The sequence below is a fragment of the Pseudochaenichthys georgianus genome, chromosome 5 (assembly GCF_902827115.2).
Source record: "Pseudochaenichthys georgianus chromosome 5, fPseGeo1.2, whole genome shotgun sequence".
NCBI classification, from domain to species: domain Eukaryota; kingdom Metazoa; phylum Chordata; class Actinopteri; order Perciformes; family Channichthyidae; genus Pseudochaenichthys; species Pseudochaenichthys georgianus.
In genome coordinates, this window is record NC_047507.1 from 24,795,144 (window position 1) to 24,816,051 (window position 20,908).

General features: G+C 43.0%; 1 protein-coding gene across 1 annotated transcript in view; it reads left to right on the forward strand.

Annotated features, from left to right (window-relative positions):
• shmt2 (serine hydroxymethyltransferase 2 (mitochondrial)) overlaps positions 1–20,908 on the forward strand; it is a 29,844-nt gene that overhangs the window by 253 nt on the left and 8,683 nt on the right. Inside the window, exons 2-6 of the mRNA XM_034082869.2 lie at positions 6,086–6,277; positions 15,030–15,109; positions 16,292–16,492; positions 16,703–16,784; positions 19,882–20,004. Coding sequence (XP_033938760.1) covers positions 6,086–6,277; positions 15,030–15,109; positions 16,292–16,492; positions 16,703–16,784; positions 19,882–20,004 — 678 coding nt within the window. The remainder of the gene's footprint in view (positions 1–6,085; positions 6,278–15,029; positions 15,110–16,291; positions 16,493–16,702; positions 16,785–19,881; positions 20,005–20,908) is intronic.

Genomic DNA, 20,908 nt, shown 5'->3' on the forward strand with positions numbered 1-20,908 from the left:
AGACGGGTAAAGTTTAACCACCTCGGAGCGCGTTCTCTCCGCCATCTCCCACGTGTGTGTGTGTGTTGCTGCATGTTGCAGCTGCCCGTGTGTAAACTGCCCCGCCCCCTCGCAAGCAGGCGGGGGAGAGAAAGATCGAAAATACATCATAGACGCATTTGTTTGCCTTTTTGCATATTAGAAACGAGTTGGCGACACTGAGACTGCGATATAATGTCTTTGTAGCAATAATACATGACATATATTTTTTAAATGTCTCCAGTACCGATAAAAAGACCAATAAAGTTAGAGCTTAACGGCACGTAAAACACACGTGATGACGTCACCAACGAATCGACGACTGAATTAGTTGGCAACTAATTTGGTAATCGATTTTAATCGATTAAGTCGATTAGTTGTTGCACCCCTAATCACAACCTGGTCTACTCTTTAAAGAAAGAGAGGATGGGACACGTGTTTTGCTCTTATATATATATATATATTTTGTATTAATATCAAGCTACTCCAAGTTTCACATAAGGCCTTGAGAATTATTTGTTTTCGTATAAATGTTTACATGGACTGGCCCCCCCCTCCCTTAGGGGAATTCATCCACAAAAAAGACACTGGACGCTGCACTAGTTCAGAAACCAGAGGAGACTGAAGTCCACCGTAGACGGACCACTTTTGGACAAAATGTCCTCCATTAAAGGCAGCTCACTCTGGAATAGCCTCCCAACTGAGATACGGGATTGTCCCACTCTCAATAGTTTTAAAGGTCAACTCAAAGAATGGTTGAGAAACAAACAGACGTGCAATCAGCGCTAAATGCACTTTAAAACAGGGGTATCTCCTCTTGCACTTTAGGTAGCTCTTGTATCTTTTCTTGCACTTTATATGTCGTTGCTGCTATATTGTATTACCATGTGGTAAATACTTGTGTATGCTGCTCTTGCTCTTTTGCACTTTTTGCTTATCATGTATTTTGTTTTTGCTATGTTTGCAAAATGTAATTTTGTAAATGTTTTATGTGAGGGATGGAAATTAGCTCAAAGCTAAATCTGGCACTGTTACGCTTGACACATTTGAATATTTTAAGTGTTCATTACCGTGCATTGTCCCTGCCAAATAAACAATTAAATGAAATAAATAAATGACATTTATTACAGAAATGTTTCGCTAGTTTCAGACATTTGATAGACAAAACAATGAATTTTAATCAAGAAAAATATCTGATTTATTGATAATGATAGTTATTGTTAGTTGAAGCCTTAGTTTAGTCAAGTTTGATAATCTTGCCAGATAGCCCTTTTTACTATGTATTTAGATTTCCAGGAAATAAAAAAACAGACATAAACTGTCCTCCCTTTACTAGTAATATGAAGTAACTTTATAACTGACTTTGCCAAATTTCTCAAACTTGCTTTTTTTTGGTCCAGACAAGATGTTCTAATGAAGGAAACCCCAGGTAAGTATTATGTTTGATTTAAAGTGCACTCGACGGGGCTAATGAGAGGGTTGTGAGCAGAGGTGTTCTCCAACGAGCATCTGTGAACAGTTCAGTCCACAGCATGCATCTACACTCCATGAGTCACCATGAAAGCCCAGTGTTCATCCCTTCCACCATCATCACAGGAAGTGTTGTGGAGAGATTACAGCATAAAGCTAACGTTCCTCCCACTCCTCCCTAAAGATTGGCTTTGTTGCCGGCATCGCTTAAGTCTCTGATTGTCACCCTGACAATCCTTTGACCCGAATAGAGTGAATCTGCCCTGGACTGAGACTCTGTCCCTTCACGCCTCTTCACCCCATCCAGGTTTCTCAGTCTAGTGTTATCTAGACTGAATCACAGGGCAATTTGTAACGGACAGCCCAGCTAGTAGTCAGTGAGGGGAAAGAAGCAACTACGTGTCAGACCGATGGATGTTGCTGCCCTGTTGACACTTCTTCTTTTGAACCTTACATATCTTTCTTTTTTTTCTCGCTGCTGTTTCTTCTCTCTGGTCCCTTCTGTTTTGCTCCTGTTACCTGGGTGATTGTTGTTTGGTATAGCCACTGATGGACAGCAGTCATCTGTAAAATTGACTCGCCTCAGGAGCTGCTACAGTTAATCGGAAAAAATAATACCAAACTAGTATTAATGAAATGATTTTCTTTCTTCCCTTTTCTTATTCTCTGTTGTTGGTCTTTGGGCCCAGATGTTTGACAGGAAAGGTAAACTGCCAACAATCCCCCAGTGTGAGAAAAAGTTTTTAGAGAGTACTTGTCCATGGACCAGTGAGTTTGGCAATTTACTTGTCCGAATACGTTTTTCACTTGTCCAGAATGGACAAAAATTGGGGCCACTGGAATCTTCTTCTTCGTCATCGTATTTTACATTTTCCCACGGTTTTTACGACACCGCTAACGTAAGTGAGCGGTAAGATTTTACTGCATCACACATAGGGTTGGGTATCGTTTGGATTTTAACGATTCCGGTTCTGCTTTTCGATTCCGGTTCTGCTTTTCGATTCCGGTTATTTTTGGTTCTCGATTCAGGTTCTTTGAGAGGGTAAATAAGTCCCATGACAAACTGGGAGAAAAATATATTTATGAAAACATTAAGTCAAATCTGTATTCCTATTTACAAATCACTTCATACTGTTGCATTTCTTACGGTTATTGAATACAATTATATAAAAATAATCTCTGCATTGTTTAGTTAGTTCTAAGTGGTGCAGTTTGAGAATGTACAATTGGCCCAGTCTCCTCTGATGTTACACTGCAACCTGCCTGTAAGACAGAGTCCAACCACACATGTCCAACACATAGGACATAACCTAATAATAATAATAATAATAATGACACATTAGATGTATAGCCTATAGGACTAGCACTTTTCTACAACTCAAAGACGCTTGCACGCTTACACATGTCCTGCAATACACATGCTGCTCACTGTTAATAAATAGTATTTTCATTTCAATAATGTTGCTACTTTCTTTACCCTGCTTCATAAACAATACTGACATCCCTGTGCTCCTCCGAGTCTGGGGGTCCGGGGATGTGAGGACAGCGTGAGGACAGACAGGGAGGCTGCTTCACTTCATAAAGGAAATGGTGGTCAATATTAACAACACAGGAGCTAACACGCTTAATAACCTTCATTACGTGTTAGAGAAAGAACATAAGAAAGTTTGACAAAGATGAGGCTGTTAAACGGGCAGCGGATCCGCTGTGTGGAGAGACAGACAGACAGACAGACAGCGGGGCTCGTCTGCCTCGCCTCCTGTCCTCACAACTCTTATTAATCCCGGTACCGGACAATTGTTATTTGTTCCTACTCGGAACCGAGTTTTGCTTCCCTGCCACTGTGCTACACTTCCCGCCCCGCCCCCGTCTAACTGTACAGAAAGCGGCGAGATGCATTTCCTTAAGAATCGACAAGCAGAACCGAAACTAACATTTCTAAACGAACAATGGTGGACACGGACAATTTGCGAATGAGTTCTGCCTTTTGTAAACTGAATGTATCAATAATTTGTCAATAAATCAGGTCGAAAAACGTCACTTGTCCGCCGGACAAGTTAATTGAAAGATGTACTTGTCCGATATTGTAAATAACACGTCCCGGACGGTGGGACGTGTACTTTTTCGCACACTGTCCCCTTAGCGTTGTCATGCAGATGCCGTGCATCTGTGACTCTGCCATAATCTCGTGCTCAGCTCAGAGTTTGATGTGGCCTATCCCGCCCCCTTTTCACAGCACAGTTTTCATCAAGTTCACCTTCAAACGACAGCATCATCTGTCGCCCTAAAAATAGTCCCACTCTGACATATTTGGTGCTTGTATCTTGGCTCTCACTTTTCTTAGATCAGTTTACCTTGTGCTCATTAATTAATCCCTCGTAATGATCAGGGCTGAGAAATGAGGCAGGAAAGTGAAGAGGCCGACCACAGAGACTGACCTTTGTGTTTGTTTAAGCTCAGTGCTGTCTTATTTGGACGCCATTGAAATTATGTTGCAGAAGAGACATAGTAATAAAAACGCCACATGAATGCCTCTCAGCTGAGCGTGCTAAGCAGCTTAGAGTGACAGGATGAAGGTGGGAAAATAAATCCAGGGATGAAGGTGGAGGCGAGGAGGAGGAGGAGGAACCTTGTCTGTTTTGCAGTCTTCAAAAGTGTTATAACCATGGCAGTGTTGGCTTGTGTTGGGTTTTCCTGCCACTGCTTTCCCTTTCCTCAGCCGCGGTGAGTCCCAGCTGAAGTGCAGACAGCGAAGGACGGTTCCCGTCAAGATGACCCGTGTGATTTCTCAGCGAGAAACTCATCCTCAGAGGCTGCCCAACCTGTCTCCCCAGGCCCTTGTCTCTTCCAAAGCACAAGAGGGGCCTTCTCCTCTTTTCAACCATCCACACTGCCACTGGTGACAGAAGGCCAGAGTAGCAACTGTTAGGGATCGGCCATTAATGTGCCAGTTGTCTCTCTTCTGCCCGCTCCACCACCCCAGGGAGCAGATGAAGAGGAGCAGTGGAGAGGATGGGCCTCACAGCGATGCACTAGATGAACTATCTGCAAGCTGCTCCTCGGGATAACGTGCTCTTATTAGCCTTTTCTTTTTTTTAACAAAGGGTGTCGAATTATGAGAGCTGGTCAGCTTTTATTATTTCTTCCCAACATTAACACTCTTAATTGTTTTTCTTAAACATCTACAGTTACTGCAGTTGGTTCACAGTGCAATAAAGCCACTACAAAAGATGAATTACCCAAACATTTCCTACACCACATGGAATAAAGCGTAAATTGCGTTCTTTGTTTTGTTTTTACAAATAGGTATCCTCAACCAGTACTGAGCATTGAGTTAATTACTTTTTAATGGTGCTATTAAAGAAAGGTTTTCCTTCTCACCCTGCACACCTGTACAGATGATAACTATACAGTAGGTTGGCCGTGGTGGGATTGATCTCCAAACGGAGTCATCATCATATTGTTGATTAAATGATGGGAGAGGGCCAATTTGTTCTAAATGCAATCAACCTGTCAGGAATTTTTTGTTCTTCTTTTCACAGTGCCCTCGCTGGGTTCATGCAGAGATCTTAAGCATAGAGGCGCACACATAACGTTTTATTACCTGACAATGATTTGTGGCCTAGAAAGGTTTTATGTGTAAATGGCAGTGAAAAGAAACTACTCAATGGAATACATAGCCAGAAATGTAGTGTTTTATTATCCAGGCATAGTGCGTCGAACAAACAGGATTATCGAATCCTGTCTAATTTTTTTTTTTTTAAATAAAAGAGAAAGACATTGAAAATTGAATGGAGTCTGCACACTCACATGATGGGGCATTGCTGCAGCAGCAGCAGCAGCAGCAGCAGGAGAACTCGTAGCCCCAGTCCAGATTAGATAAGCAGGAAGTGCTGAATCTGTTCTCTATATTCCTCCTTCGCTACACTGAGGCTGTAAAAGTCGGTCCCTCAGTTTGTAGAAGTGCTGATAGAGGCATAATTGAACAACCGTGCTGATTATTGATATCATGGAAACACGCCAGTTTCTAATTATACCAAGCTACATATTAGAGAGGAACAGAGAAGGGGACTTGAAATGTCTTGTCATTTATGTAGGACAAATCAAGCTGTTGCCTTAAATATTTAAAATAATCAAAGACATTCTGTAGAGAAATAAAGCTGGATGAAACATGTCTCTTGATTTCATGCTGATCCCTTTTTTGTGGCTGAAGCTCCCACTAGTTCAATCCTCATAGAGAATATACAGCTCAACTACATATTGTTTAATTGGTTGTCCTCCGTTCTCAACACCCACATTTAAATCTTGTTAAATGTTCCTGATGAAATAAAAAACCAGCTGCTACACAAAGACTAAATATTGTCCTACATGTGTTTACCAAACGTATTTCAAAGCTATGATAATTTGCATTGCAGTTAAATTATTGAAGTTAAATAACAAACCATTGCAACTTGTTAGTCCCTTTTTAGTGCAATCATCCATAATTACAACATGTGTTCATGATAACTGTAAAAACTGTATATAACTAGCATACTGTCAGTTTTTCTCAATCTCCCATCCTTCCCCCTAACCCTAACGACTTCTCCTCTGCTCACAGCCTCTGTGCCAGCGAGCCCCCGTCCGTCTCTGTGTGCGTGGCCAGCAGTCCCACGCTGCCACATACTCAGTGGATGAAGAGCGTCCGTGGACGGGCCAGGAGAGCCTGGCTCAGGACGACCCCGAGATGTGGGACCTGCTGCTGAAGGAGAAGGACCGGCAGTGCCGCGGCCTGGAGCTCATTGCATCTGAGGTCAGTCACTTTCACACATGATGTTTAACGGAGTGTGATTTGAAGGTTTCAGTAACTGAACAGTTCACACAGAGAGGAGTTCAAGGGGCATTAAGAGAAGGGAGATGACATAAAACACCGCCAAGTCTGGTTCATATTTTCGTCAGCAAAAAAAAACATCCTTTACAAATGTTGTACCGATTTAGTTTATTTGAAATAAACAGTAAATGCGTAATAGCTAGAAGCAGCGATCTTGTGTGTTGGCAGTGCAGGTGGTGAGAACAGTCATCACCTATGTTTTAATATTTGGCAAAATGAATGAATGAAGACTTTCTAGCTTCTTGCATATCCTGGTCAAATGTGTTTTTCCATATTATTGCTGGCAGGCAGCATTGACAGAAAAGCTCTTATCAGGTCCATCAGGTTTCATGCTGTAGATAAATGCAGTACATAAGTACAATAAATATTGCATTTGAAATTCATACACTGCAGCATGTGTACATTCATTCTTTATTCATGTTGATTCCTAAATCATCTTGCTGCTGTATGTTTTAATATTCTATAGCAGTACATTTGGTATTTTTAAAATATTTTCAGTAGCTACTAAGCAGGGTTCGTACGGGTGCTTGAAATCCTTGAAAATGCTTGAAATTTGACGTGGTGTTTTCAAGGTTGGGAAAGTGCTTGAATTTTGGGAATGGTGCTTGAAATTGAGATAAAGTGCTTGAAAATGTAAATGCTTTACATTTACAATAAATTGCTGTCTGACTGAATAGTTCGCTTTTTAGATTAAAAGAAAAGAATTGCTTCGCTTCTACATAAAACAGCTCTGCTGCGGCCTTCCCGCGATATGCGCGCGTCCTGCAAGTGTTTGTGTTACGTATGACCTGGGCATTCTGATGACAGTATGCCAGGAGGTTGCAGTTTCAACGAGCGTTGGCTAGCAGAAGACAAATGCAAGCCATGGCTAAGACGAGGGTCAAGTCCACGAGTAGCCTCCTGCAAAGTTTGCAAAAATAACGATGCGAGAGTCTGCGCTGACGAGCCACATGAAAGGTACGCCGTAGTAGAGCATTTTAGATTAGGCTAACGTTGCATGTTACGTTGTATGTTTAAGCTAACGTTAGCGAGCTGAATAGGGAACTCGATTGAGGGATAATAATAATTGCAGGGGACAATCATTTCAGAGGAGCATACCTATGTTAGGTGCGTTACAGTCGCCATCGTGTGGTGTTCAGAGGATGAAGCACTCACGGCATTTCGTGTTATAGTCACGAAATATAATCTATTGATTCGACACAGAGCGATTTTGAAAGCAATGTATTTCTACTGGTAGTATGTTTCGTGCCTAAACCAAATGTAACTTGCTCTATCAAAATCAGTCACATTGACCCGAAGACACATTTTCGTTTGTATTACTGGTCTGGGGGAAGCTCGCGAGTGTGTGTTTGTGTACCGGGGAAACACTCACAAGAAACACCGGCTGTTGTTATGCTTGCTGTGATGTTGCATTAGTCCGTTCTCTGCTTGTAATTATGCCGTTACAAGCTTCAAAGTTGTATTTATCATCTGAATTTGCCGAAACAAGTTTAATATTCTGAAAGCCAATACTTTGTTTATTTTAAAACAAATGAAAACAAACTGTCTTTTATATAAAATTGAAGTATTATACAAGTAAAACTACATTTTGCTTTAATCCCATGTAATTGTAGAATGAACACAGTCTTCCTTTGAAGATGGTGTCTTGAGTAGTCAAAATTACCTACAAATCATTGTACACATTTGTAAATATTATTTTCCACTTACCATTGTGAGTCTATTTTTATGCAGCTTGTAGCTTTTATGCAACCCAACTAACTCCCGGTTCCTACTCACGATAGACGAGCCCCCAGTTGTTATGACCGGCCCGTTGGCCACAACAGAAAAACCAGGAGAGACGCTCAAAGTTTCCAATAATCTCCGCACTTTATTCGGCAACACCAAAAACAGCAGAGGGTGGACGAGGGGAAAGGGTCACGGTGAGTCCCTCCGCAGCAGGCTTGGAGAGAGTAATGACGGGGGCCTGTAACTCCGGGCAGCTGGGCTTAAGTAGCACCTCCGGCCAGGTGTACCCGATCACGCTGATTGGACCTGCAACAACATTCACACCCTCACAGGCCCCAGGCTCTGGGGCTGTCACAGCCCCCCCCATAAAGTCAGGGGCCCCAACAGAACCCTGGCACCCAAATCAACCACATTATCAAAAACATAGTGCCCACCACAATGAGATAAAACAACAGGACACTGGAATGCTGCGACTATTTAACCCACACTAACATGGCATTACTCACCGGGGGCCCGAGACAATGCATCCGCCACCACATTGTCCCTCCCCTTGATATGGCGAATGTCCAAATCATAGGACTGGAGCATCAGAGCCCAGCGCATCAGCCTTTGGTTAGGGCACTGTAGAGAACTGAGAAATGTTAACGGGTTGTGATCCGTAAAGACCACAACCGGTACCGAGCCAACATACACACTGAAGTGCTGTAATGCTAAAATCAAGGCTAGCGTTTCCTTTTCAATCACTGAATAGTTCAGCTGATGTTTGATAAACTTTTTTGAAAAGAAACTAACTGGCTTATCCACACCCAAATCATCAGGCTGCAACAGCACCGACATAACTTGCATCCACTTCAAGTTTTACTGGTTTCTCCCACTGTGGAGCTGCCAACACAGGAGCGTTAGATACCAGTGACTTAACGCTCTCAAAACTTTTTTGACACTCAGAGGACCAAACATATTTAGCTTTACCCTTTAGCAGATCGGTGAGTGGCGCAACCACAGCAGAGACATTTCTGCAATAACAACGATAAAACCCCACCATCCCCAAAAACCGCATCAGCTCCTTCTTAGTTGTGGGTGGAGCCTAGTCATCAACAGCTTGCTGGCGCATTTCGTAAACCAAAGGGCATCACACAATAAGAGTACAACCCTGTGGGTGTAATAAACGCGGCAATCTCCCGTGCTCTCTTAGACAAAGGAACCTGCCAGTAGCCTTTCAAGAGGTCAAATTTACTGACAAACTTAGCCGATCCCACCTGGTCAATACAATCCTCCATGCAGGGAAGCGGGAAAGAATCAGATTTTGTGACCTTACGAAAGTCTGAACAAAATCTTGGAGTGTTGTCTGCTTTCGGCACCAGCAGACAGGGTGAGGCCCAGCTAGAACAGGATGGCTCAGCAATCCCATTGTCAAGCATGTATTTTACCTCTGCATCAAGATACTTGCGTTTCTCTGGGTGCACACGATAAAACCTCTGCTTAATGGGTTCAGCACCTCCCACCTCTATATCATGCTCTACCAAATGCGTGCGAGTCGGCGTATCACTGAACAAACACGGCTAACCAAATCAGTTAGTTGCTTGCGCTTGGCGACGTCCAAATGCTTAAACAAACAGCCACATTTTGCAGAGACTCTGAATTCTTAAGTCGGCCATAAAGGACAGCATCATCGGGGCCCGACAAAGTCTGTTCGTCCTGCTCTGCCACAGCCTGGTGGGAAGCAGAGACCGACAAACACGTTGCGTGGGCACCGGGCAACAACCCTTCCTGGTTGGCTGACTGAGCTGTTCGAGTGAAGTATGGCTTCAACAAATGTACATGACAGAGCTGAGTAGCAGACTTACGATCAGGGGTAGCTATCACATAATTCAGTTCTGAAACATTCTTCACCACCGAATATGGACCAGAAAACTTTGCCTGAAATGGGGAGGACACAATTGGCAATAAAGCGAGCACCTGATCTCCCGGAAGAAAAACACGCTTCTCAACTTGACGGTTGTCAGAGAATATTTCAATCCGATCTCTCTGTATCTAGAGGTTCTCAGCTTTTCTGAGAAACTGTTAATTTACAAAGATATGCTTTTCGTTGAGTCGCATATGCTCTTGCCTGTAACTTAAGGAGGACACAGGTCAAGAGGTTGGTAATACAATCGGGTCTTTGTTCCAATGTCTGGTAATGGTTAAGGTAAGGCGGGCCTTTTAGGTCCCGACCTTTTAGATATACAGATCCATGTTTTGACTCTTTGTCTTCAGAGTTTGCTAGGTGGCCCACATGAAAGTGTGATATACTTTGTGACCTCTCCGGCCGTATTATACTCAATAAATATCAGTGTTTGACTAAAGCTGCTCCTGCTTCCATCCTTTCCTGAGCCTTGGCTCTGCATTGCTGCACAGAAGTTTCCATCACAACGGTCATATCCTTTTTTCATCCTTTCCTGCACGGAGGTCAAATTGCTACTCAGCCAGCTTTTGAGGTGGTTTGTCTTCGGTCCAACCATCCCGCAACAATGCCAAAGGGCCCCTCACAGTATGACCAAACACTAGGTCATTGGGGCTAAACCCCGTACTCTCCTGGACAACTTCCCTTGCCGCCAGCAACAGCCAGGCCAAACCTTCCTCCCAGTCTCCATTCATTTGGACACAATACGCACGCAACATCGACTTCAACGTTTGATGGAACCGTTCCAATGCCCCCTGGCTCTGCGCGTGATAAGCAGTTGCCTGGTTGTGCTTAATGCGTAGTTGCTTTAACACTTGTGCAAACAAATGGGACGTAAAATTCGACCCCTGGTCAGGCTGAATTACTTTAGGAACACCAAAGATGGAAAAAAAACTGCGACAAAGCACGTACAACAGACCTGGCTGTAATCGTGCGTAGAGGATATGCCGCCGGATATCTTGTGCTCTGGCACATCACTGTCAGTAGGTAACTAGCACCTGACTTAGAAGGAGGTAACGGGCCCACACAATCAATAATGAGATGCTCAAAAGGCTGACCTGTAACTGGTATCGGGTACAATGGCGCAGTTTTCAGGATCTGATTAGGCTTACTGGTTAGCTGACAAGTATGACATGACTTAATGTAAGTGGACACATCCCTTTTTTAATAAGGGCCAAAAGAAATACCTCAGGATCCGATCATACGTCTTCTTGACACCCAAATGGCCCGCTTCATCGTGGGACATCCGCAACACCAAGGCACGGAACCCGGAAGGCACCACAACCTGGTAAACCGGCTCACCAACGAAGTGCTTCAACTGAGGAACCCACTTTCTCATTAGTACATTATTCTGGAAAAAATACCCCTGAGCATGATTTCTCACCTCCCCATCAGGCAGAACACTCTCCCTCAGACCTTTTTTAGAGACGCATTAGCACACTGTGCCTCCACCAGCTCACCGTGAGAAACCGACCAGGGAATCTCGAGACACGTCACATCATGCTGCGGTGAAGCCTCATTGATTTCGGCTAAGCTCATGTTCCCCGCCTGCCCACGTTTCATTGCCCGTGTCACGGCGCATGCTGTAAACACGTCAGGGTACTCCGTTTCGCTCTTGTCTGGCTTAATACTAACCAGCGGCACTGGCGCCACGATAGCAGGTGGTGCCCCATCAGCCCACACCCGACTACCCGCAATGTCGTTACCCAGGATCATCGTGACCCCTTTTTTATGGGCAGAGCCAGCCGCACGCCAACCGCTACTTCACCCTGAAACAGATCCGAAAACTGCATAAATTTATGGAGGGGGACCTGCAGAACATTCAACCCCATTCCCAGCACCGGAACAAACAACCCCATGTACGTGTCCTCTGAAAATGGCAAAGCAGACGCTAAAATAAACTAGTCAAATGCACCGGTGTCACGTAATATTTGTATATGCACCTTCTCATCGCTCCCTACCAAAGAAACAAACCCCTCAGTCATGAACGGCAAATAAGAATTCAGAGAGAGTAATGACGGGGGCCTGTAACTCCGGGCAGCTGGGCTTAAGTAGCACCTCCGGCCAGGTGTCCCCGATCACGCTGATTGGACCTGCAACAACATTCACACCCTCAGGGGCCGTTACAAGAGCCGCGTTCACACTGCGGTACTTTTCCCACAAAGGTTCATGCGAACTTAGTTCATGATCGCGTTCACACCAAAAAGAGCCGGTACTAAAAGTAGTTCATGCGAACCTTTTTACCCGCTCGAAAGTCCCTGCTAGAGAGCAGGGACTTTCGAGCGGCTCTTTTTTGAGAAAAGAGCTATATTCCTGATTGGCTGGGCGAATTGCAAACCACGCCCCGTAAAACTCCTAAAAAGTTTTGTGAAGCCGCCATTTTATTATCCTCGCATTAGCATTATTAGCATTAGCCCAGCGCAGAAACGTAGAGAGACTAACTTATGGCAAGAAAAAATAAAACATGGGAGCGGTGGAGATGAGGAGGTGTCGGCGTTCTGGCGATTTACTCGGAAGGCTTCAGTAGAAGCTGCTGGGACTCCCAGCAGCTTCTACTGAAGCCAGTCCCCAACTCCGGGGACTTCCGGTCGGGGACTTTGGGCGGCAGTATACGCCGTGAAGTGGTTTGCGGCCTGCCAGTAAACCCAAAGCAGAAGAAGAAGAAGAAGAAGTGACGTCAGCGGCTTCATTTGCCTAATCCACCCCCAGGGACTTTTTCTGGTGTGAACGTGATCTGTACTTAGTTCATGCGAACTAAAGAGTTCGCGTGAACCTTTGTGGGAAAAGTACCGCAGTGTGAACGCGGCTAAGCTCTGCGTGATTTTGTGGCTACAATTCAGACTAATACACTACCAGAGGTGGAATAAGTACAAGTACTCAGATCTTGTAGTGAAATTATAAGTACTCAGATCTTGTACTTAGTAAAAGTAGAAGTACCAGAGTGTAGGAATACTCTGTCACAGTAAAAGTCCTGCATTCAAAATGTTCCTCAAGTAAAAGTATTATCATCTAAATGTGAAAGTAGCGACAGTAAAAGTAGTCGTTGTGCAGATTGGTCCATTTCACAATAATATATATGAAATGTTTTATAAAGATTGATCATTAAAGTGTTCTCAAAGCTGGTAAAGGTGCAGCTAGTTTGAATGACTTTGTGTACTGCAGGGTAGCTTGTGAATTTACTCCAGGTGGAACTAAAGTCTGATTTAACACTTGGTTAGATTTCACATCATTCATCCAGATTTGGTTGTTTATAGCATAAAGAACATCTGATTTAATGTGAGGTAGGGAAATAATTATTTGAGTATGTGTATATAAATATGTAATTTACAACAGCTGTAAGATGCTTGAAAAGCTGGAAAATGCACCTTGGAAATGCTTGAAAAGTGCTTGAATTTGACTTTGGAAAAGGTGTAAGAACCCTGTACTAGGGCAGAGAAACTGTGACCTTCTGACTCAAACAGGAATAATAAAACGGATATCACGAACTCTGACAAGTTCACATCAAGTTATTCAAACATAGCTAGTTTGATAGTGAAAACACGCACTGGATACAGCACTTTCTGTAAGCAGGAATCTCTGAGTTAATGCAGAAACATTTGGGTTACTCTTTGTTTTCATTCCAAGGCTAAATTATGTGAAATTGAAAAAAAAATGCTCTTCCAAAAAGCAGGTTTTATCTTGTATTGTTCTTTCTCTCTCCTTCTCCCGTTTCTTTTTCGCCACAGTAGTTGTTCAGTGGAGTATATCAGCCGCCTCTCTACACACAGCCGTACCGCTGTAGTGTGAGATGAAGTTGATATCTCCATTCTGCCTCCTTCCCACCTTACTCTGCTCAGGCAGGCATTCCTTGAATGAAAAGACATACGTTTTAAAGCATGCACACACACACGCACGCACACACACACACGAAGAAGCAAATGTTCTTTTTGTAATGTATGCACAGTCGTGGGCATGATAGACGGACGCAGCAGAGAGCTTTTACTGAAGCAGTTATCTCCCTTGATCTCCTCTTGGCTTCTAGGTGAAGCATTAGCATAACCACACACACACACACACACACACACACACACACACACACACACACACTGTATATGAGAGTGTGGAGACTAGACTGTCAGACTCTATTACTGGCCAGTGTGTTAATATACAGTAAAGAGTGTAAGTCAAGTGGCCATACCAAGAGAGGCATCCATAGTTAGTTAAACAGACAGGATGTACAGTATATTAAACAGAAATGCACTCAACATTTTACATGTGTAATTCATTATCGTGTACAGTGTGTTAAGGGTACAGAAACATAGAAGTATTGTGGGGAAACTGTTTTCATGACATTACAAAATAGTTTAGCGAAATAATAGTGGTACTTGTTTTAGCTCTAATAGCATATCCAATATTAGGAGCTCCAAGTAAACAATAATCCTCCAGAGAGATAACCACTAAGACGCGTTGCTTAAACGTCTCTTCCTTCTATGTGTGTTCCATCTCTTCTAACCAAAATCACAACGGGTAACTAATTAGTGCCGTTGTTTTGAACCTTTGACAGTGTGTTTTAACAATGGTGTTGAACGCGGCTTAGCAAAACATAACCACACATAATCAATTATAATAATCATAATTATGCTGCACTCAAACTAATAAAGTTTAAAAGCCTCAAACTCTTTGGTACAGCCCTACCCCTTATGCAGCAAAGCATGCTCACTTAAATGTGTTTTTCTTTGAAAATGCATTGCAAATGGATTTAAGAAAGGCCATACCAATGTTTCTCAGCATGGGCAGAAAAGTGTATTACATTATATTCTTGTATCCTGCAGCAGCGAGGCGATAAGCATTGTGAAGTGCAGAGTGTTAGTCTATGGAAGTCCACAGGTTCAATACTGTAATGATTGTCTCTAGCTTGAGGGGGGATTTCTCACTATCACTTAACAGACTTTAATTTGCAGTCCTTGTCCCTTCTGTTCACTGGCGCCATTGATCCGAGTGTGTGTTTGCTTGTGTGTGTTCTCGCCACAGAATTTCTGCAGTCGAGCAGCTTTGGAAGCTCAGGGCTCCTGTCTGAACAACAAATACTCTGAGGGCTACCCAGGGAAAAGGTGAGTGTTTATGCAGCCACGCCCCAGCTTATTATGTTGATATTCTCTGCTTTAGGATATTTGTTACAGACATAAACATACACTGGTTTATACGCTGTTCTCTAGCTTGCCCTAAAATACTACATGCCAACCACACAACATAACACATAACCCACAGCCTCTTTGCCAAAGAAGATTCCTGGGGGGATACATTGAAGGAATTCAGACCCAGACTGATAGTTGCAGGATTTTTATTTCCAGTTTCCTATTTCCTATCCTTTTCCTCAGATCAATTCACATGTATCAGAGTCAAACAGAGAGCTGGCCTGTTTTGAAATGCATCTTATTTCATGATTTGTATTCCTGTAATACAAGCTGATACAATACATCTCCCTCCCACTGAATGTGTTTTTTGATTTTGAACCCGCTCCCCAACATCCTACTCGTCTTCTCTTCGCAGTTAAATGTAATGAAACTAAAGAATAATGTCATTGAATGAGTGGATTGTGCAGGAGCCATCTGTTGCTTCCTCATCTGTCATTTCACCTGAGATGTCCCAAATCTGCTGTGGCAGTGCTGCTGACTTAAATCGGCTTGTACAGCGTGTGAAAGTGCTACAATGTGAAAGGGGTCTTCCGTAGAAGTGGTTAACGGGAATTATCACAGAAATCTGCAGCTCCACTGACCTTCATAGTGAGATTCAGCTCGTTGTTTCAGCTGTTTGTCCTTCAATTGTACAGTTTTTATTCACTCTCACCACTCTAACCCTAAACAGCAAGCACGTGGCTACGCGCTTGCTGTTTCAGGTGACATTCCATTGTAGACTATTGCTTAACACCAGAAGCATACAAACATTTTTAGTGAAGCATGTAGCTGCTGAAGACACACATATTTCCCTCAGGCGTCCGTAAAAACCAAATGCATGACTAAACTGGAATTTGAGGCCACATTTTTCAAATTGCCTCAAATTAATTATAGTGGTACACTGTGACTGCTCAATGCTTACATAGGCAACTGTATGCTAACAAGTTTGCCATATGACCTTAAAATGTGTTCATATGTCTATTGTAGGCCTGTGGCTTAAGAAAGAATAAATGATTCAAGGTTTAGATTTATTTTTGAACTAAAACTTAACTTTTGCAGTTTATATGCAGAAGCAGTGCACCTGTTGGCCTAAGGTTGTATTTTCTGTTCTGCACCCAGATACTATGGTGGAGCAGAAGTGGTGGACCAGATTGAGCTGCTGTGTCAGAAACGAGCCTTGGAGGCCTTTGACCTGGACCCAGCTCTGTGGGGAGTCAACGTCCAGCCGTACTCCGGCTCCCCCGCTAACTTTGCTGTTTACACCGCCGTGCTCAAGCCCCACGACCGCATCATGGGCCTGGACCTGCCCGACGGAGGACAGTGAGTAATAACTGCTGCTTTCTCCCTGTTACACACCTGCACTCTTTCACTTATTCTATCTAACACCCACACTGTTTGAAGCTGTCCTAGCTTATTTGTTGGTCAACACTAGTGTGCCATCTGCACTTCATAAATCAAATAGTTTGGAATGTAATTCATTATTCTTCCTATTTTTTACATTTGTTTACATGTTCTTCTGTTTCACTCCAGTCTCACCCATGGCTACATGTCTGATGTGAAGAGGATCTCAGCCACCTCTATCTATTTTGAGTCCATGCCTTACAAGCTAAACGTAAGTAGAGACCCACACTACTGATCAGGGTGGGATTTTCACGGCGGCCATGACGGCCATGGCCGTCGTAGCCCCTCGGTCTGGCCGTTATGCCCCACAAATAATTGTACGTCCTACGGCCACCATGGCCTTTGGGCCCCTCACACTGTTAAAAGTTGCTTTAAAAGCGTCAGAACAGTGGTTTCTGAACTGCATTATGCTGCGTTCACAACGAACGCGATGCGAATATTCTCATCGCTCTAACCGCTGGAGTTTCACCGCGGCTGTCAGCTGTGTTTACTCCTGTCATTCAAACAGGATGCACTGGAGAGGGGGCGGGGCTTATATCCATGTAAATACTGTGGTGGAAACCAACTACGACCAAATTAACCTATGTTACCGTGATTTAATTGTAATACACGTTTCAAAATGATGCTGAAGTAACTAAATACTGATAACGGTTAGTAAAAACCATGCTTTAAGTGCTTTAAGTGTGCAGACAAGACGGCATGCAAAACCTTTTAAAATGCGCGTTTTGTGAATGGAGATTGGATCGATCAGGCTGAACTAACGTTGTAGCTGCTCCGTCCACACTCGCAACAACGTCCTAAAGACAGAATTAAAGCAGTGACTGTATTCGTCATGACAGAGACAGTCTGTGGTTTGTACTTGTTTAACTTTTGTCTAGTTTCTGAACAGATATGAGGAGCTGTGAGGAGTTGATTAAAGACACACACACACACACACACACTTTTGCATTTCAAAGTATTGCTTGTTCATACAGTTGGATGTTGGAGCTTCACTGTGCACTGCTGAATGATGTATGTACAGAGTTTGACCCTTGAAGGCTGTTTCTTCTGCTCTGAAATGGAATATATTTGTTACATATTAATAGAATTTTTGATTTTTAGATTTCGGATTTGTGAATGGGAGAAGTAGTAGATGTAAAACATACCAAACACTAATTATTCAAAGTAAAGTATTTCATTTTATATATGGTAATACTAAGGAGGCATAGGCCTATATGATGATACGATTATTGATATTAAAACAGTGATTTGTTTTTTGTCATTAGAAAGTGAAGTTATTTATTTGTAAGCTCCAAATCCAAATGTTTCCCTCCATGGCTTTTGTGCCCTGGCATGTGGCCTTTGCGCGCTGAAAAAATGTGTGACACCAAAGGCCAAATGGCCTTGCCCCTAAAATTACGAAAATCCAAGCCTGCTACTGATATCAACTAACATGTCGTGGACTTTCTTGTACCAGAAAATAACCGTACACAAGTTAAATCGCAACGGGTTAAATCATATTTGTAGTTTATTTTTGTTACGTGTGTTTAAATATGTCTTATCCTCTTTCATTGTCAGATAAGAGGGTTTTTCTAAAGTCCAATATTTAAAATACTCGTTGTTAACATGGGGAAGGTTTTCAGAGTCAGCTATTTCTCAGCTTGACCTCTGACTTGACCTCCACATGAACCAGTTCTGCTGGTCAGAACTGCCCATGTGTCGGGGGTGCAGGGTTCTCACATGTCTGCAGAGCATGGCTTATTGTGCTGCAGCACTCTGTCTCACGTCTTTCAGTTGTACTATTGATCATCTCCGCAACTTTGTCAGTTTTTTTCTTAATTTTGTAGTCGTGTTTACAGTTCATGTTTGCAAGGAAAAAATACAATTTTCTTTTTGTGCAATCCTTGCAATTCACTGTAACAGGGAAACTGAAAAGACTACATAAGACCATTGTGCAACAGTATTACCAAAGCATAAAACATATTTCCTGCTTACAGTAAACCATATATTTTTTTAAATGTTGCTGATATTATGTTGGCGAAGAAGTTTCAATACATTATCTACAATTATGCCAAATATTTTAGTCTTAAAGTCTTTTTGAAAATGTTTTAATGACAGGATATTGATTTAAATACACTAGGGGACAAGTGGTCGCTTTTTGGGGAATCCTGTTTGCTTTTTTGCCCACACGGGTATGACACAAGGCAGTGTGGGTAGGGATTTGATGTCTACATCTTAGCCCAACTAGTGCTTGCTATGGCCACATCACTCACAATGCAAACATACAGCCCTATACGTGAGTACAGTTTGTAAAACATTCAAAGTGCTGTTTTCAACTAAGATAAAATCAGTAGGACCAGGGTCCCTCAGATGCAGGGCTTCATATATTAGTGTTTAGTATTTTATTCCGGGGTCATAGTTGTGTGCTGGTGTTGGTAGCGGCTGATGGATTGCCCTGAGAGTCTGCGTGTCCAGACCTGCTGATGTATGGGCCGGCAGCACCCCTCTGCGAGAGAGATAATGGGAAATCGACAGGCTGGCCAGCACCACTGGCTCTGTCTTCACAATGAGCAGCTTGATGGAACGAGGGGGCACCCATAGATGTGCTCTGGAGATGGGAGATTATCAGGTTGTCTCAATAAAGCTTTCCCTCCTCGTATTTTCTCTTTTTTGTGTCTTTGTCTCGCTTATTCTCTATCCCTTTTGTCTTTCACTTCATGGTCCGTTCTGCTGGCTGTCCCCCACCTGGTTTGTCTCTCCTCTCTCATGTTTTGAGTTCTGGGTTGGAAATGCAGGTTCAGACAGGCACACAACACACTGGTCATTTGGCAGTTCCAGACTGACAACATTTGACAAGATTCGACAAGATTCAGACATGCATCCCCTGAATAATGGATGTCTACCGTATATCTCAAAGTGCTTATTTCAATGACGAGAGTAGATAACGTCTCCAAACCAACCTCTGATCTGTTCAGCCTCATCACACCAGTTGAATAAACCTGTGAAGGTTGAATTAGGATAAGTAGGGGTGCTTTACTGCAATCTTCTTCCTTGATAGTTTAGGATGAAATGTCTCATTTCGATAAATTCCTTCCCCTTTTTTAAGGTAGCCAAAGTACTTCAAATGCATCTGCTTCAAATAAGCTTCAAATGGAAAAAAATCTCTCCTCCGTGTTAAGTTTACTCTCGATCCTCAAGATATCTGAAATGTATTTTTTTTTTTCATCCCCTCGTGTTCCTCCTGAACCGTACTCACCCTCCAATATGCTCATATTCATCCTCCACTTTTTTCCCCTCCTCAATCTGTCTCCCTCGCTGTTTCTCCGCAGATTGCAACAGGACTCATAGACTACGACCAGCTGGAGATGACGGCCAAGCTGTTCCGGCCCAAGCTCATCATCGCTGGCACCAGTGCCTATGCCCGCCTCATTGACTACGCCCGCATCAAGAAGGTGCATGGAGAACTCTCTCCTTATTCAAAACTCACTCAGCTTTTGTGTGTGTGTGTGTGTCTTGCTCCACCTCATCCTCTCCTGTTACCTGTTTTCTCCTCCTACATTATGAAGGTCACACCAGCTTTGTCCTCTTATTTTAAAGGTCACCTATCATGCAATTTTTAGTCAATAGCATAGGACTCCGATATATAAAAGACATGTCTATGAAGTGTTTTGCTCAAAATACCAAATAGATCACCCATTCTAGCCCTGCCTCATATCCTTCTATTTCCCTTCCTGTTACAAAAGTGCTGATTCAGGGTATAAAGCTTTATTTAAAAAAAAAAAAAAGAGGGGGCGGAGCTTATGCCTGCTCATACGGGACCCGGCAGATACTGTCTAAAATAAATGCTGCGGTGATGAAACGCCTGAAACAGTATGGAGCTCAAAGGCTTTCTCTCTTGCTGGTTTACCACAAGGTGAGTTATTTTTTGTATTTCCTGCTTCTTCACACATACTATCTCCAGTACAGGTTAGCTCTGAGTGTAAGCGATGCTTGCTAATGTAAACAAAGACCATATTACGTCCAAAACACGTCAGGCATTTATTCTGATAGTGACGTTTCTGATAATGCCGAGGGTCCGCCATCCGATGTGACGTAATTTACGTTTTATGAGGGTTTTATTTTCTGACGCTGCCTGAGTTCCCTGACACACCGGGGACACATATTTATGTATAAAAGACATATTTTGCACGATAGGTCCCCTTTAAACTCACTCAACCTTTCCACTGCACTGACTGTCAGGCACACCTGCTCCTCTTACTAATAGCCAGGATTAATCCAGACTATATTTTTAATCATTTCTGTCCACACTCGGAGGTAGAAGAAATACTCTTGTCTTTTAGGTAAGTAAAATAAATA